This window comes from Phalacrocorax aristotelis, chromosome 4 (assembly GCF_949628215.1).
Source record: "Phalacrocorax aristotelis chromosome 4, bGulAri2.1, whole genome shotgun sequence".
NCBI classification, from domain to species: Eukaryota; Metazoa; Chordata; class Aves; order Suliformes; family Phalacrocoracidae; genus Phalacrocorax; species Phalacrocorax aristotelis.
In genome coordinates this window covers 58,023,647-58,042,685 of record NC_134279.1, presented here as the reverse complement: position 1 = coordinate 58,042,685, position 19,039 = coordinate 58,023,647, and the positions used below count along the sequence as shown (strand labels likewise).

The 19,039-nt window shown below is 46.6% G+C and overlaps 1 protein-coding gene across 8 annotated transcripts in view; it reads right to left on the bottom strand.

Annotated features, from left to right (window-relative positions):
* Positions 1–6,744: 6,744 nt before the first annotated feature.
* RBM47 (RNA binding motif protein 47) overlaps positions 6,745–19,039 on the bottom strand; it is an 81,134-nt gene continuing 68,839 nt past the window's right edge. For 6 of the 8 annotated variants that reach the window (XM_075091631.1, XM_075091630.1, XM_075091627.1 and 3 more), the window contains 4 exons: positions 15,466–16,625; positions 13,712–13,918; positions 9,957–10,159; positions 6,745–9,558 (listed from right to left, as the gene is read on the bottom strand). In XM_075091631.1, the coding sequence (XP_074947732.1) occupies positions 9,316–9,558; positions 9,957–10,159; positions 13,712–13,918; positions 15,466–16,625 (1,813 nt within the window). In that variant the 3' untranslated portion in view covers positions 6,745–9,315. Of the gene's footprint in view, positions 9,559–9,956; positions 10,160–11,772; positions 11,879–13,711; positions 13,919–15,465; positions 16,626–19,039 lie in introns of all 8 variants that reach the window. The other 2 variants (XR_012660380.1, XM_075091628.1) reach the window with 2 other exon arrangements.

The window sequence follows — 19,039 nt, the reverse complement described above, 5'->3', positions numbered from 1 at the left end:
CTTTGAAGCTCTGGCTGGAGCTAACCCTGGCAGCTGGTGAGACCTTGTCTGCTGCTTCTGGGTGGTGGCAAAGTTTGTGAATGCCAAAGGCATGCTGGCACCTTGCTCAGCTGAAGTCTTTGTTACTGGTAAAGCTTAAGCTGAAGCACTTATTTGTGGGTGAAACTCAACCCCATTGTAGGACCCAGCTTGAGATCTGTGTACTGTGGAAATTCTCTCCTGCTTTGTGTGAGAAGAATGAAACCAATGAGAGAAACACATTGCTAATTAAAGTGTAAATTCTTTATTTAAAGTACAGTTGACGACACCTTTGCTGAATATTATGGATGCTGTCTGGTTTTATGGAAAGCAAGTGGCAGGTTCTGAATGAGCCTCTGATATGCCTGTGGGGATGAAGGAACCTTTTTCTCAAGCTCAGATGCACTTAATATTGCACCTTGTAATGAGGTCTGTGATCTCACTGGTGTTGATGATAGTGGTCACCTTGCTGATACAGGACTGCTCAGCATCAGAGCTGTTTAAAAAGCATCCGTCTTACTTCAATATCAAATACATAAACATAATTTTAATTTCAGTTACTTTGCAAAAGTGTATTTGGCTATTCCGGTCTCTTGGAGAGAATCAGTTTTTCTTTGCTGTATGCCATATTCAGTATAATCCCTGGCAAAAGAGAAATAAGCTGTCAGACCAAAACAGACTGACAGAATTATTTCTTCCATTTATTTCTGTTTTGCAGGAGCCTGAGAAAAAAAAAAAACAACCCTGATTGGGATGGAGTGGGAGATCTCACCCAGGTCAGCTCTGCTTACTGTCCTCACCATGTGTGTGAGAGCAGGCACACAGCACGGGGATCACCTGGACTCCATTTTGATTGTTTCCATTTCCAGCGCACCCTCTTTCCCATGTGTGCTTTGGGGAGGACTGGCTTGAAAGTGAATGTAGTACCTGTCAGCAGAAGGAAGACCAGCCTGTGCTGGTCTTCAGAGGTGCTAGGAGGAAAGAGGGGTGCATGGACAATGCTCATATCACTGCCCTTGGTGCACAAGAGAGAAAAGCAGGCAAGACAGATACTGGTATTTTTCTGCCTTTTGTGGGTGTTGCATAAGTTACCCAGCCAATGTCCTGAGTTTGACACGCCAATAGTGGGGAAAAATCCTGAATGCAGCCAGGTGCATCAGTGGGGGGAGACCTGCTCTGCACACCTGCATGGGGGGACCGCCAGCAGGGAGAAACATGCATCCAAATTAAGGATACAAAACAAATTCTTCCGTTCTACAGGCTGACACTCATCCTCATTTGACTAGCTTTCCCACAGGCCAGGGCCTCAGGTTGCCACCCCACCATCACAATTTCCCAGTCTGGATGATGTCTGCAGTGCTTTCTCTAGGTATGGCTCCACTGGTACATCATCAAACACCTCATGACTTAGGCTGCAAGTCCAAGTCAGACATAATGCTCTCCCCTTCTTTCATTTTTGACATGTATGCCAAGCCTGAGGTACTTCACCTCATACTTCTTGGGTCTCATCTGCAATGTGAGAGCCTTTGGGTGTGCTCCAAGGCCTACCATAGCACTAGTGGGGTCAGGGGATGGCCAACAGCATTGCCAGGACACTGCAGGAGGAGGTATAGAATCATAGAATCATTAAGGTTGGAAAAGACCCTTAAGATCATCGAGTCCAACCGCTAACCTATCACTGCCAAGTCTACCACTAAACCATATCCTCAAGCACCACGTCTACCCTTCTTTTAAATACCTCCAGCGATGGAGACTCAACCACCTTCCTGGGCAGCCTGTTCCAATGTTTGACAACTCTTACGGTGAAGAAGTTTTTCCTAATGTCCAACCTAAACTTCCCCTGGCGCAGCTTGAGGCCATTTCCTCTCGTCCTATTGCTTGTTACTAGGCAGAAGAGTCTGACCCCTGCCTTTCAGGTATGACAACCACCATTCAGGTATGTCTGCATGGAGCGCAGGGTGTGCACTCTCAGGCTGTAGCACTCCACTGTGTGGATACAGGGGTGGATGGTTTGTCTTTTGGAAGAGTTTACTGCAACACTTTGGGTGGTAGTGAGAAACTACCCAGCTGGTGGTAGTGGAGGGTTAGTGGAGGGTCAGCCTGGACCACTTACATGATGCTAAAGGGCAAGGCTATTGGGCGTTTTCTTGATTGGATATGTCCTTGGTGACCTGGTCATTGATGAAGTGCTGGTGCTCCCCAACATTTTGTCTGCCAAAGCCCTCCTGAGTGCTCTGCCAAGCTCTTGTCAGCTGCGCCATTGCTGCTTGGAGGATTGCGGGACAAGTGCCTCCACAGCGCTGCTTGGATGCCAGCGTTGCAGCTGCTGACTAAGATTGTGTCCCTCTATATCCTGCACAAAGGCTGGTGAGCCAAGGGATCTGTCTGCCTGGAGTGAAGCCAAGCCTTGAGGGAATCCTTAGCTTATCTACATGGCCAGAAAGCCCTCCTGCAAGGGACATCAGCCAAAAAGTCAAAGACTAGAGAAACTAAGGATGTCCTGTGTACAGCCAATGCACGCGTAACAAGTTTAATAAGTAATTCCTTGTCATTGTGTGCCCTACTGCAAGATGCCCTGGTCCATATTCTACAGATTTGTTACAGGAGTGAGAACTGGTTGTTGCAGTGATTGCTTCAATGCTTTGAAACAAAGGAACTTCTCTAAGTGTAGGCTGGTTTGCCTCTGACCGATTTAAATGTATATCTCTCTCTGCTGGTTAGCTTGAGGTCACTCCTGTGGCTTGTGTAGGCTGTTTGCAGGGGGGGTTTCATGCTTCAGTAGGATCTTCAGGCTTACCTGTGGTTTCCCACTTCCCACCAGCACACGGATCACAGGCAATGGCTGAGCGAACGCAGATCTTCTGTGACATTGCAAAAATGCACAAGGACAGGCTCAAAGTGCAGCCCGCTTGGCAAAAAGTACACATGTATGTTTGGAAAGAGGTAAAAAAAAAAAAAGAACAGAAGCATATCATATCTCATAGTAAAACTGCAACCACGGGGAACCAGACCATGAAATGTGGCACAGCTTCAGCATGGCGACCACCCAAAAACCAGCTGTATGCAGAAGTGCAGGAAGTCAGGATGGTCACAAACCCTAGACAGGCAATGACCTAGACAGGCTGGAGAGGTGGGCCTGTGAGAACCTCATGAGGTTCAACAAGGCCAAGTGCAAGGTCCTGCACCTGGGTTGGGGCAACCCCCAATATCAATAGAGGCTGGGGGATGAAAAGATTGAGAGCAGCCCTGCAGAGGAGGACTTGGGGGTACTGGTGGATGAAAAGCTGGACATGAGCCAACAATGTGCTCTTGCAGCCCAGAAAGCCAACTGTATCCTGGGCTGCATCAAAAGAAGCGTGGCCAGCAGGTCAAGGGAGGTGATTCTGCCCCTCTACTCCGCTCTGGTGAGACCCAACCTGGAGTGCTGAGTCCAGCTCTGGAGCCCTCAGCACAGGAATGACATGAACCTGTTGGAACAGGTCCAGAGGAGGGCCACAAAAATGATCCGAGGGCTGGAGCACCTCTTCTATGAGGACAGGATGAGAGAGTTGGGGTTGTTCAGCCTGGAGAAGAGAAGGCTGTGGGGAAACCTTATTGCGGCCCTTCAGTACTTAAAGGGGACTATAGGAAGGATGGGGGCAACCTCTTTAGCAAGGTCTGTTGAGACAGGATAAGGGATAATGGTTTCAAACTAAAGGAGGGTAGATTTAATTTAGATATAAGGAAAAAATTTTTTACAATGAGGGTGCTGAAACACTGGAACAGGTTGCCCAGAGAGGTTGTGGAGGCCCCATCCCCAGAAACATTCAAGGTCAGGCTGGATGGGGCTCTGAGCAACCTGATCTAGTTGAAGGTGTCCCTGCTCACTGCAGGGGGGTTGGACTAGTTGATCTTTAAAGATCCCTTCCAACCCAAACCATTCTACGATTCTATGAAAACCACAGCCCAAGTAGAGTTTGCGATCTTGCCACTACAAATGCCCAGGGGAAAGACAGCTGCCAGGAGCTCCAGGCGCATGGAGGTGAAGCCCCAGGGCCCGCTGTGGGGTAGAGCATTGCTAGGCCCAGCCTGTTTAAATGGAGACATCTGTTACTGTGTTGGGAAGACATGGCCATTTGGTGCACGTGGGACAAACCTGAGCTCATCTGAGCATTTTTCCCCGGAATGTTTTCTAGTGAAGACTTAGTCCTTGACTGCTCACCTCCCACATGCAGGATCTGCAGTTTTGCCCAAGCGAGGACTGTGAGGCAGAGCTTCTCTCTTCTTTGAGTAGGAAACCAGTGAACTCCAGTCCTGCTCTTCTGGCTGGAGGAAAAAAAAGTATGTGATCTAATTCATCAGCTTGACAGGAAATACTTTGTATAGAAGTACTTCTACAGTACCAAATTTCCAAAAAATTTCCATAGTCTCTTTGCTCTTTGGCATCTTGAATGACCATAATTGCATGACACAGCCTGCCTTTGTGCCAGGAAGAAGGGACTTGGTGCCACAAAACTGCCTGTTTTTTATGTGCTAACTTGCAGCTTCTCCCTGCAACACCCGTCCAACCATTTTGTTGCCAGGCTGGACTTGGCCCTGAAACTCAGTCAAGTGTGATTCAGCACTTAATTGACACACTGGAGCACAAAACCTGACTTTGCTGGCTTTTAGATGCACAGTCGAGGTAGTTTCTCCTGTTACGAGGTAGGTCTGGGGTTTATTTATTTTACAGGTCAGCATGATTGGCCGGTTTTGTGTCTGGTAGGCATACAGGGACCAGAGTGCTCAGCAGGTGCTTAGGACCCAGTCAGACCAGAGGTGTTAGGGGTGTAACACCAGCCACAGAGAAGGAGAATGGGGTACTGCACTTACCTTTTCGGATGTATCAAAAAATAATTTTCCATATACTTTGAGCTCTAGTGCTTATATAAATGAGATGTTGAAATGTCAGAGTGGTGTTAATCCACTTGAATTTCTTGTTAATCTGTTTATATAGTAGCTGTATCACAGTTGTGCTGATGGGTGGTGTTCCCTGAAGAAAGTCTAAGCTGTTTTTTAATGATTTACATTGATACCAGCTAGTGAAGTGCACGTCTGCTCTTCAAGATCATCAGGAAAGACGTTCAGCAAGGGAATGGGATTGACTTGGCAGCGTGTTGTCACAGTGCCCAAGGCCTCAGCAGAGCTCCTGACATTCCCAAGGCAGCAAGGTCATCCTGAAAGCACAACTGCATTTCTCTGGTGTTGTTTATGTTAATATCCTGAGAATGACTTGCATATTTCAACCTTACAATGGGTTAATCATTAATTAAGATCTTACAAAACTGAAGTCAGAAACCAGTAGTCTAGGAAAATACAAAAATTATCTTGTATTTAGAAAAAGCGTGTAGATTCATTTTAATCTTGGGTAGCTTGGATAAAAGGAAAGAGGAAAGAGGCAGAAACATGTTTCAGTGTGGCACAGTTCACCTCACTTGGAAAACGTTGCTTTTTGTGAAGGCCATGCCTCAAGCCTGAAGACCTCTAAAGGGCTGTGGTTTGCTGGTGGTTTCTTTCTCATCCAAGTGAATGTAGGTGGACCTCTAGTGAGTGGAAAGGTCAGCAATGAATTCCGGGGGAGGCATTAGTCTTCCTGACTTCCTATGACTTGATTTTTCTAACAGGTGAAGCTCTAATGTGGCTGTATCTCCTTGAAAGCTGTTTTTAGCATCATGTTGATTACCTCTTCCCTGAGCAAGATAGACTGACCTGCTAGTGGAAATTATTTCCAGGACACACAGACTCCTAAACCAAATCTGCAATGTTAATACAGGGAAAACAGGCAAAATTAGGTGACTTTATCCCCACCCCCAAATCTTACAAAAAAATTAAAAGCATATCTTTTAGTTTCTTTACACAAAAAAAAAAGATGACTGGGGAAACCTTTCATGATTAGTATCCTTCAGGAAACCCATGTCTTGGCATAAAGTGCCTTGTCCTAATTACATTAGGAAAAATGATGCTATGCTAGAGGTAGGAAGTTGCATATGCTTTTGCTTTCTTACAAGGGACGTAGAAGCTAATGCAGTATATATCCTGGTCTCCTCTTTTGGATTATTCACTAGCGCTAGTTCCTGCCTTGGTAGCCAACACCTCTCCCATCTCTCTGCTCTGCCTCTGTTTACCTCTGCTCCTTCACACTGCTCATCTCCCCAGACTTGGTATTTGCAGCAAATTTTCTGTGGGTAGACTTACACCAAGGAAACACAAGGAATCCAGGGATTCTGGAGGACCGCAAATCTACCAAGGTGTGCAGCTTAGCTTTCTGTGCATTTGAAGGGTAAAGTATGCCGAGATGAAAATGATGTGCCAGTCCACAGCGCTTCTGCCCTGCAGCGAGGACATGCAAAAGGGATTTTTGTGCACTGGGTAGTGGAAAGCAAGGAAGGATGCCAGCTTCAGCTCCATCCACATCTAGGCATTGACTCTAACCTGGATGTGAAAAGAGGTTTTGGCTGATCAGAGGCTGTTGGAAGAATGGGTAGATGCCCAGTACATCTGCTGGGAAGGTCACTGTCCTCTGCAGGTGGTGGGGTGGGAGAGTCAGTGGGACAGGGCATCTCCCCTCCCCAGAGGAGCCTGTGGGGGTGCTGGCTGTGGAGCTCTGCTCCCCTCCTGCCCTGACACCCTTTCCCCAGCTTGGATGGGAGTACAGCCTTGGCAGAGTGGCTAAACCTGGCAGTGGGATGTTGCAATGAAATAACAGTCTCCATTTTCAAAGAATGCTTTATTCACTACATCTTAGAAATGTACTGTAAATGAAGCAAGAACTAAATAAACTCAGAGGCTTCTGACAGTACAGAGAACAGAGATACAATAAAACACCTAAAATATCAACTCTTTTGAGAATAAGGCACACTAGGTTTTTACATATATATATTTTTTTTCTTTGAATAGTTTGTTCTTAACCTAAAGGTGTTCACATTTCAAGTTATCAGACTTACCTCAGTAGTAGTGTACATGAAATGGTTTAGAAGCAAGTGTAAAAGGCACGGGTGGGAGGCTCAGTGTGTCCCAGCTGCCTGCGTCCCTCATCCTGCCTGTGTCCCCAGGTCCTGCCTGCTCCTGCCCCACGCAGGCAGCATGCACCAGTGGCCTAGGCATCTCAGGGTTTGCCCTCGTTGGCTCCTTTCTTTCCCTGCCACCTCTGCAAGTGACAGGACCCTTGTCCTGCTGCTGGGGAGAGGATGAGTGGGAAGGGAGCCATCGCCCTTCATCCCTCCTCTGTGGGTCAGCTGCGGTGTGGGGCTGGGAAGGGGCTGGCAGAGACCCAAACCACTAGACTGCCTTTTCCCAACTCCAGGGAAAAGGGTTTGTGCAGAGCCCATGGACCCATGTCAGTATTTAGTGTTGAGCTGTGCAAGACGTTAGCTGGAGGGCCGGAGGAGGCAGCACCGGCCTCCCTGTTGGGGCTGGGGCTTCCCCCTCAGGGCTTTGCCCAAATCACCTCCTCTTGCCCTACAAACAGGCAGGGCCTCAGGGCTAAGGTCCAGGTGTGCTTTCAGAGGCAAAGGGACAGACAATAAAAGCCTTCTGGGAAGGGGCGTGAAGGGGCAGAGTCCAACCTAATGGTTAACCTACTCACAGTGCTTTTGCTACTGGGGTGGCAGGGTTAAGGAGAGCTCAGCTTGGCTGAGCAAGAGCACCTAAAAAACAACTGCTCAATTTTGAGACAAGGAAAAAACGCGTATTAAAAGATCACTTCACTGAGCTGGATGTGGTCTGGAAGTGGTTGTCAAAATGTACTCCATAAGAAACACCTTTGGTTGGTGCTTATACCACAAAAAGTAAAGGAATGTTGTTTACTCACTCCCTGCTTCGCACCTCATGTCACTGGAGCCATGTTTGCAGGGCTGATGCACTTTATACAATGGGCAAGATATTTCTTTACTGTTTTACTATATTTTACATTCACTGCACTACTAAATAAAAGCCTTTAAACAGGCCACAAAACACTGCAATAATATATTTACTTATTGATAAAACAAACTTGTTTAGAACATGACAATAAAAGGTTTTTGTTTTCTGGCAAACCGCATACCATGTAAATTTGCAACATAAAATGACTTTAAAAATGTATATTAAAAGATATTTACAAGTTCTATGTCGTAAAATCATCGGGTCTAATCACTCCCGCCCCTGATGTGCATGTACAGCTCCAGTTGCGGAGAAGGGGAATTAAGCATGGGAGGGAGGCTAGCCCCGTTTCACTAATTCCAGTATCACTACCACCCCTAGTACCTCAGAAATTTCCCACAGAACATGATGGAGCGATGGGTAAGTAACGCTGCGCATCCTCTCAGCGAGACTGCGCCTGCTTTTGCCGACAGCAGCATACATTCTCAGTCACTACAACGTATACTTCAAAGAATAAAATAAAAAGCATTGAAAAAGAGCCTAGGCTTTATACTGGATGAAGATCTAAGTCAAGACACCTTGCGCAAAATATTGGCTACTCGTTTCTGCACATACTCCAACTACAAGTAGCTTCAATAAATAGAAAATCCAGTTGTTAAGGAAAACTCAGAGGCTTTCTTTTACTTACAGAAGCCTGCAAATCACACTGAAGAGGTTTGTGTGAGGAAGCTTTTTTTCGTCTTTCTCCCAAACAGGCAATATTAGTTATTTCTGATTTCAAATAAGAACGAGCAGACTGTATTAAAGCCAGCACAAAAATGCAGAGGTCTTGCACATTTTTCAAATTGCACTTTCCAGTATAATTTTTTAAATAAGATACTTGTTGGTTTTTTCTTTAAAAAAAAAAAAATTCTAAGGTATGTATTCTTTAAATATTGAATATATTCTTCAAAATATATTGTTAAAACTTTCCCTAGCTGCTCAGGTGTGCTTTTTAATATATAGCTGATATATTATTAAAGGCACTACAAAATAGACATCTCTGGAGTGCAGAAGTTACTAAAAAATAACCTTCATACCACAAATATATTGAAAATATAACTGCTAAAAAAAAAAAAAAAAGACCCTATGCAACCCCACTAGGATGCGTATAAATGCACGCCAGCAGTGGGCTGGATGCATCGAGGTCCTTTAGAAATGTATGAATACACAGGCATGTTAAATTTTAAAAATAGCCTAAAAAATTAGTGAAAACTTCAAGCGTAGAAAATATTTCAAACACGTTTTTCTATGACATTCTTCACTTTCTGCATCAGTTTACTGAGCCCAAATGTTTATTCTTTTGCAGCTGGTTCTTTCTTCATAAATAGTAAAGTGTTCCTTCAGTGTGTGTTTCTCTGCCACCCTCCTCTGCCAACAGTCTCAGTATGTCTGGTAGACGTCGTGGATGGGGACCTGGATGGTCGCGGCTGGGAACGCTGGGGGGATGTAGGCGGCATATCCCCCATAGGCAGCAGCGGCAGCAGCGTTCTTCTGTAGCGTGGCTATCGTTGCTGTCGTCGCGGCAGGTGCGGCAAATGGCACATAACTTGTCCCATAAATCCCAGTGGCGGGGATCCGCTGCACGTTAGGAGTCATGGTGTACACCGGCGTGATGGGGCGGCCCTGGAAGGAAAACATCGGGTTCAGACCTCAAAAAAAAGTGCTTAAATTACTGTAATATCCTGTTTCCACCCCCTGAATTGCAAACCCCCTAGAAGGGGTGGTGATAATGGCAGGGTAAGCAGCGTGTGCCCTGTTGAATGAGGCTTATGCCATCATAGGGGACTCTTCCCTCCCTCTCAGGTCTGGGTCCCTGATAGGGGTAGAGCCGCTGTCCAAAGTGCAAGTGTCTAAGACAGGTCAGATGAACTGCAGGGCTGTTGGGCACCATCACATCCTCAACAGCAACTCCTGAACGGGAGCAGGGCAAGAGGCCAGGCTTTTCCTCAAACTCAGGTATGCAGAACAGGATGTATGGGAAGCAGGATGTATGGGAAGCAGGACGTATGTGCTGAACTCACCTGGAAGGGGGGAGGCGTTGAGACAGCTGGTATTACAGCTGCGGCCGCAGCTGCCGCAGCGGCTGCCGCACTAGCCGGATCCTGCTGGACAGCTATAGGGTTGATGATGTGCTCAACAGTGTGGATTTTGCCATCTTCCATCATCTTGGCTGGTGGTGCGGCCTGGAACATGGAGTACTGGGCACCGATGGCAGGGATGGCCACTAGGAGAGACCAAACACATCAGGTGCATTCGGAGTGGGTTTCCAGGACCTCACCTCAAAGGGCCCTTCCTCTGACTCTGCCGGCTCTCCCGCAGTGGTCCTGTGCTGGTCTTATTAGGGCAGTTAGCCCTGTGTGCTGGCGGGGGACCTGGGGCACCTCTATCCTCCCCATGGGTGGGAGCACCATGGCCGATGCAGTGTTGGGCTTGCTGCTGCCTGCTCTGCCCAACATTTCCCCCATGGGTGTCCCAGGGCCGGAGCCCTGCTGGGGACCAGGAGCTGTCACCTGGATTTACACAAGCCCTTCTGACCACTGCCATCCTCCCTGCAGCTAGGAGTGTGGCCTGACCCCAGGGAGAGATGGGAGCACATACTGTCCCAGTGGGGTCTCTGCTACAGCTGTTGAGATCAAGGAATGTGTAGCTGCCATAGGCAGGGCTGTTCTGGGAAAGAAAAGTGTGGTTTGTACTGCAGAAGTCTATATACCATCCTCTGGCCAACCCTGCAAAATATCAGCTCATTTACTATTCTGTGTTTCCCAGGCCTAACTTGGCTAAATATGTTTTATCCCATTTTTCTGCTACAGGATCAATCTGTTTAATGACACTAAAAGAGAAATTGCTCTTTAGAGAATTCTCCCTCATGCCGAAATTGGACAATGCAAAATAATTAGCGTTATGGTCAGAATGACTGTGTTCAGAGATGGTGAGTTTGTACATAGACCAGAACGGAGCTTCATGACACTGCTTAGGGAAGAAATGTGCTTTGCTGGACATTTCCAATAATCACAATAATTAGACATGAGTCATCAATGTGCATTTGCAGCCCAGAAAGCCAGTTGTACCCTGGGCTGCATCAAAAGAAGTGGGACCAGCAGGTCGAGGGAGTGGACTCTCACCTTCTACTCCACTCTTGTGAGACCCCACCTGGAGTACTGCATCCAGCTCTGGGGTCCCCAGTACAAGACAGACATGGACCTGTTAGAGGAGGTCCAGAGGAGGGCCATGAAAATGATGCAAGGGCTGGAGTATCTCTCCTATGAAGAAAGGCTGAGAGACTTGGGGTTGTTTAGCCTGGCCAAGAGAAGGCTCTGGGAAGACCTTATGGCGACCTTTCAATACTTAAAGTGGGCTTATAAGGAAGATGGGGACAGACATTTTACCAAGACCTGTAGTCATAGAACAAGGGGCAACAGTTTTAAACTGAAAGAGGGTAGATTTAGATTGGATACAAGGAAGAAATTCTTTACTCTGAGGGTGGTGAGACGTTGGAACAGGTTGCCCAGTGAAGTTGTGAATACCCCATCATTGGACGTGTTCAAGGTCAGGTTCAACGGCACGTTGAGCAACCTGACCTAACGAAGGATGTCCCTGCGCATGGCAGGAGGGTTGGATTAGTTGATCTTTAAAGATCCCTTCCAACCCAACTGTTCTATGATTCTGTGATGGTATGATTTCCATTGTTGTCTTTTAGTGCACACTTCCATGTTCAGCTCTTGAACCTTTCAGCAGTGAGGTTATTCACAAGGAAAACAGAGTGATCAATAAATGATGGTGATGTTGGCATCTTTGGGAGGTGCAACCAGTAAATCAGAAATGAAGCCAAATACACACGTGGATTTCTTTCCCTGGGATGAAACTCTGCAATGTGGAAGTGTGCAGTTCTGCCTGTGGAGAGGACAGGTGCCAGCAAGCGATACTCTCATTTTCATCCTGGAGACTGCAACAAGGGATCTGATCAGTTATCTTTCAGGCAAGAGATGTTTCCACCGCCAGTGGTCTACCACTGCTTCCTCAAGCAGAGACCTCCACCCATGAACTTTTCCAGTTCTCCTTCTACACCAAGTCCACCTGATCAGCTCAAACCAGTTTTATCGCTGGTTTAAATAACCTGGATATTTTCTCACTGATGCAAAGGCAGAGCCCTCACATGCAGTAACCTCTGGCAGAAAGGCAGTAACCTCTGGCAGAAAAGCAGTAACAGGCAGCTGGGCTATTGGGGTGACCTCTCAGAAGTTTTCTAACCATTTGCAAAGAAATGAGCTTTAAGGTCATTCTAAATAGTAGGAAACTTTGCAGAGTTGGTACATCTCCACTCCTCCATTCCGGTAATGTGTTTTCAGAGTCATACCCTTTTAATAACAGAGGTGCGTCTTGCATGTGGTACCTCTTAATAGATAATCTGATCTGGTTGGGGAAAATGGACCATGTGCTCCTGTGCTCAGAGGCTGTGCTGGAACCGTACAAGAGGAGAAGACCCCACAAAGAAATCTGAATCTCAACATGCTTCAAGTGTAGAAACATTTAGACTTGAGCTTCAGGCTTTTGTTTGACAGTCGAATGAATTACAGACACCACTAATAGGTGTGCATTTCAAAGCCCACTTTTCAAGCATCCTTTAGTAATACCTGGAATTCCTGAAGTATCTTTACAAACAAGCATAGTGGTAATATTTTCTGATTGTGAGTGGGTAGTGTTCCCAGGAAGTCTGATCTTCCTTTGGAAATGGCTCTAATCTTAACAGCCTTCCTTTGTCTCTGGACCTCTTCTCACATTGTCTCATCCAGCTGTTTTGAAGAACTCTTCACAGCCTTCATTAAATGCAAGCTGTAGCTTCCACTGACAGTATGGAGCATGTTTTGGGAAACCACTGCAGCTTTATTATTAAACACTGCTTAGGTCCTGCAGTTACAATTTACTTGGAAAGAGGAATGGGGAGAAGACCTGAGGACTTCTGCAAGAGGACTTGGCCCTGTAACCTGCAAGGACCTTCTTCCTCAGGCTGATTTTCCAAATATAAATCGCTCCAAACAGGATCTTGAGGAATTACAGGGCTTCAGCCTTCATCCTGTTCACCTGGGAAGGGTAAGGGCTGGATACTGTGCTGAGGATGTGGCAGAAAGTGGTAATCCCTGCCCTGGCCCTTGGCCTGGCTCCCTGCAGCCCAGCACCTCTAAGAGCTCTCCTGCAGGTTGCTGCGTGGCTGGGAGCCAGACCTGAGGGCTCCCTACATCACTCCTTCCCCTTGCTGCTGATGGTGATGGAGAAGCTCACACTTCCCTGCAACCGGGAAGCTCCTGGTCCTTTCCCAGCCTTATAGCACTTTAGAAATACAAACTGAGCAGGGGAGAGCTCTGACCTGGTTGGAAATCTGAGGTGGGAATTGCCCAGGGTGAAATTAGCAGTGAAGAAATGAAAAGAGATGAGGATTGCTCTTAGTCACCGTACTCTAGCATACATGGAGGGGAAGGTCTGCTTCCTCCTGAGGAGGTGCAAAAGGGGCAGGAGCGGTAGGCACAGCTTTGGCCCTTTCAATTTTGGTCTGAAGAGCTCCCAGACATTCGTGTCCCCTGCCCTGCTGCATGCCTGTTGTTTGCAAAAAGCCCAGCCAGGGCCAGGAGGCATCTGGCACAGGGGAGCCCTGAGCCCCAGCCCTGGAACTGTCTCCACTGCGCAGCCGTGGGCTGGAGGGGTGCCCGCACACCTGACATGGGGCTCGGAGAGGGGGCTAGCCCGCCACCTCTGCTTTCCTCCCTTCATTGCACATACTGACCTGCACCAGGCTTAATGGCCACTGGATTGACCGCAGGTAACTCCAAGTTGGGTACCAGCTCGTATCCTTTCTCCTGCTGTTTTCCTTTGCCTTCGTGGTACCTGCTGTAGATGCCACGGCCAGCGGAGTATCCCCCCAGGTAGGAGCCCCTGGGGCCTGGGGCTCTGTTGCCAGCTGCACCTCGCCCTCTGCCTCGTATGCTGCCTGCTTATGATAACAACATAGAAGAAGATGGTGAATAATGGAGAGCAACAGCCCTGTGGGGAGCATGAAGGGCCCCAGGTTGAGACTGAGCGGCACGTACTTAGAATCAAGACTGCTGAAGTTAGCTTGATCTGAATCTTAGTGACTTTACTTATGAAAACTGAAGAGCTTGGCCTTAGAAGCACCCATTAAAACAATACAAGTTTTGGTCTTGATGTTTCTGACCATAGATTGACTGGTTATGTATACTGATGCAACTCTTGTGGCCAGTGTTATGGGTATAATGCACTCAGCAAAGACAGAGGTGCCCCTCCAGGGGTGATTTCTATGCAGCAGGAAGAGTTGCTGCTCTCAGCTGTCCTCCAGAGGACACCCTCTCACGCCCAGGGTGAGAGGCACACCTCTCAGCTGCCATGATGGGACCCTGCAGAGATGGTCTGAAGTTGTACCTGGCTTTTAACCAACTTTGTCCCACCATTGCTTATATTTTTACTACTGTTGTTTGTTTTCTCTGCTATTTTATTACTAATGTGAATAAATGCCATCTCCAAAATTATTGCCTTTATTTATCTTAGCGACCCCATGCATGTTATGCAGTACTTTGGACACTGTGGTATTAATGCACTCTATCATGGCCTAATTGAATATTTAGACTGTCAGTTAACCCCTTTGTAGTTCATTGCAAGTACAAATCTGGAATTTGAGAAGAAGCTGAAATTCTTCATCAACTAGGGTTAAAAATATTTCTTCATTTATGTGGGTGCTTTAAGAATATATTCATGCTGAACTGCCTGTTATATGGAAATACATATTAAATTTCAGGAAACTATAATTTCTGTAAGTACAGGATAATTGCAATTATAACACCAGTTATAGCTGCTAGGGTTTTTTATTAATAACTGATTTTTGGTTAATTTTTAATGACCATAACTGATAACTAATTAAAGGATATATAATAAAATAATTATATTGCACTCACGTGATTCCTTCTGCTCGTAGTTCTCAAATGACTTCTTTATAAAGGACACAGCACTACGGTCATTTTAATGCAGAGGGCAAATGACACCTGGAGAGCTCCCAACTGAGGCTTTCCCTGACATCCCTCCCTTTGGATGACCAGGTCACTGTACCCACACCTCCAGGAGAAGGCAAAGGGAACACCCTCTCACAATCTCTAATACTTAGTATCCAGCTCTTTGGAAGGAGCCATCAGAAGCTGGAGTCCTTGGGCTTGCTCAGACTTAGTACAGCACTCATAAAAGCCAGATGCCTCTCTTCCCCATGCCATGCTTGGTCCATTAGATCATTCCTAACCATAGTTTTGACGCTTCCCTCATACTAGCCTGTACATTAACAATAATTTATAGATAAATACACTCTGCAGTCATAAATTAAAATGAAACCAAACAGAAATATGGCAAAAACACCTATAAAAGACTGTTTAAGAAAAAAGTGTGAACCACCAGCTGTCCTTTGGCTCAGGCAGACATTGGGCTGCACCAGCCTGAGACCAAACCTGCCCATCACATCCCCTAATTGTGCTTACTAACCTTTCACAAAGTAATCTCTGTTGGGCCCAATCAAGGCATTGTACGGATATCCATAATACGCTAGTGTGTACGGATCACAAGAGTAAACATAATTAGGTTGCTGAGCTACTTCGGGCGTTGCTGTGGCCCCTCCTTTTGCTGCTTTCTGGTAGCGAGTGTATTGCTCCTTGTCTACTGGCTTGGCCAAGGTAACCTCCAGGCATGAGCCTTCCAGTTCAACACCATTAAGGTTGTTCATGGCGTGAATGGCATCTTCCCTGGTTGTAAAGTGCACAAAGGCATAATCGCGTATTTTTTTCACACGTTCTACACAACCAGGGTTAAACTGCCCAAAGACCTTTTTAATGGTGTCCTCTGTGGTCTCAATCATTAAATTCCTCACATAGAGGATTTTAACAGTCTCCATGACGTCTTCATCTACATCTATCTCTGGCTCCGCCCAGTCAACAGCAATTTGGTGTCCCCACAGCTGGATCCTTCCTGGCATGAGTTTCCTCCTGGCCATTGCTGCTGCTCGATGGCTCTCATACTCCACAAAGGCAAAGCCTCTGTTCTTCATCTTGTCTGCGGCGCTGGCATATACGATGACATCCAGCACGCCTTCTGTCACTTTGGCAATCTCTTCCAGGATCTCCTCTCTCTTCTTCATTTTGGGAATGCCTCCGATGAAGAGCCGGCAGTTATCCACGCTGCAGCACACACCCAGCAGCCTGCCGGGGCGGATTTCGTAGTTGTTCAGCTCCCTGACTGCACGCTTCGCCTCGTGCTTCTGCGTGTACATCACGAAGGCGTAGCCACGGTTCTTCCCATCAAAGTCCATCATCAGGCGCATTTCATAGATGCGGCCAATGGACTCGAACACAGGGACAAGCTCATCTTCGTAGACGTCACGGGGGATTTTGCCCACAAAGACTTCGCAGCCGCGAGGAGGGTGCAGGCCCTCCCAGCCAGGAGGAGGGCCGCCGTACTTGCGTTGCCCATTCTCCTGGATCATACTATATCCAGTGCGCTCCATGAGGGCCAGAAGAGCTGCCTCATTGGGTGCACCAGCAACACCTTCAGGGACTTTTGTGGTAGCCATGTTGGAGGAATCGTTGCTCATCCTTGCGGTGGAGTCCTCAGCGGTCATGGTGTCAAACTCATTCACAGCCTGATAAAACCTGGGCAAAGGAAGGAGGACACTCATTAGAAGCTGTTAGCTACCACCAGAATCCCACCCTCTCTTCTGTCTTCCTGCAGTTGTTCTGCAAGTTTGTTCTTCAAACTAGGACAAAGGCCACAGAGAAGCAGATGAACAAGCCACACCAGCCTGAGCACTTATATTGCAGGGGGAGCACATCCTGGATTTAGGCCCAGCCCCTCTTTGAAAGGGGTGTGAGGATCACCTGTCCATACCACTCCAGCATTGAGAGCTGCTGGCACAAGAGGATGACGTCGCATGCAAGTTGCCGCCAAACACCTCAAAACCTTGAGACCCTAGGGAGGTTCATCTCCTCTTTGAATGGGTAGGAAGTAGCTGGCATGGGATTTGGAAGGAGAAGAGACTGCTGTAGAGTGAGTGGTTCCCACCTCCAGAGCCCTCTCTTCCCTCTCAGTCATTGCTTGGAGATGGATTACAATCCATCTACTCCTGAACAGCACAAGTGCCAGGTGCCGTACTTCACATTGAAAGGTGGTGAATGCATGAGAAGTGCCAGGCATGGTTCTCATTTGATAACAACCCCTTGTTCCTCTAGGCCTTCACAATAACAGTTGAGTAGGAAATAATAAATATGCGTTAGCACTGGGTGATCTGGCAAGCTGCTGAGTTGCCTACTGCTTGTGGTACAATGTCTGACATGTTTGTCTCTTCTGTTATTACAACATGACTTTAAAAAAAGCTGAGGAGAATCACTCTCTTATGACAGGCAACTTGCTTTAGAGCAATTGGCCAGCACAGCCCTGCAAGCCAACAGGGGAAGACAAATCACTGAAACCTCATTCTGCATTTGAACACAGGCAGAGGGTGGGAAATGCAGACCTACAGGAGGAGATGACCATGCTAATGACTACAACTGCAAGAGGGTAGACTTCCTCTCTGAACACAATTAAATAAGACACTGAAACTTTAAGAGTAGTTAATTCATTGACTTTTAAAACTGGAAAGGACCGTCAGACCATTTAATATGAGCGATTGCTTATGACATGGACTATTACATTTTATTGCTATTGGTACATTGACTCTAATAACTTTTATCTGACTAAATAATATCTTCCAGAAGGACCTTGATTGTAGGGTATCAAAGATCTGTAGGCCCTACCACTTCCCTTTATGTCTTGTTTGCTAATCAATCACTCAGACAAGCATGTGTGCTGTATTTCCTATGAGAATTTCTCTGGCTTTTACTTCCAGCTAGGATTACTTGTTAAACCTTTCTCCAATAGATTGAAGAGTCTTTTCAAGACCTCTGCTTTTGCATTATGAAGATATTTAAGTTGTGTAACCAAGACACACTCTGTCTTTTTAATAAAACTTGCTGGCTGAACTACTGAATTCCTTCACAATCAGTTATTTTTTCACCTAAAATTGTTTTTGTGGCTCTTTCTACAGTTCTCTAGAGTTTCAGCCTTTTTCACCCTTGCTATATACAGGAATGAAGATCTCTCTTTCTTCTCCCCACATCTCTGTGACCAAGGGCTGTTTCTCCACACCTTCTCGCTAGCAAACTATGTGGAGTTTTTTTGTAAATTCTAACCCCAAATTATTTCCAGAAGCACCACTTGCTGGAGTTACATCCCATGCAGGGGCATGCTTTCTGTTTCCTACTCCTAAATGCCACAACCTTGTCTTCAGCCCTATCCCAACTGCCTTTTGAGTAGATCCCACCTACTGAGTGCTACACCATTACCTCTCCCTCATTGTTTTTTACAACTCCATCAGCCTTTGCATCATCCACTGATTTATTTGCCATGATTTGCATTCATGACCAGTTGGTTGATGGAACTGTCAAAAAACACTGGCCTCCATAGGAAACTCAGCAAACCACCATAAGAAATGCTTCCAATCTGGGTTTCACAAAGCTTCAACAGATTTATTTAGTCTATGCAGTTGTGTTATTCATGGGGACACAGGTTTCTCTCTGTCCTACAAGGACTGTGATATATACCCTTCATTATAATGATTTGGCCATTTTTCAGTGCATCAGTACTATGCAGACAGGTCTTTCCCTGGTACAGGAGGCCCAAGCCCACAGAAATATGAGCGCAAAATTTAGGCACCTAAATCTGATTAGTACAGTCCAAAAAACCTGTTTAAATCCTAGTAACCTTAGCGCCTCAGATTTTTTTAAGTAGAGCTCCTGAACTGTGCAGAATTGTGCTAGTCTGTATCCAGAGATGCCTTTGCCACAGTCATGGCAAACACCTGGTTCGGCTCCTAAATGTGTTTGGGAAACCAGACTTCTGAGTCTCGGTCTGTGGTAGGGCTCAATCCTGCAGGAGTGTTTGGGCCATGGGTGTTACATGCTGATGCTTCTGAGCCATTTTCATTTAAAAATACGAAGAGCAGAGGGGGAGGCAGAGAAGATGGAGGGCA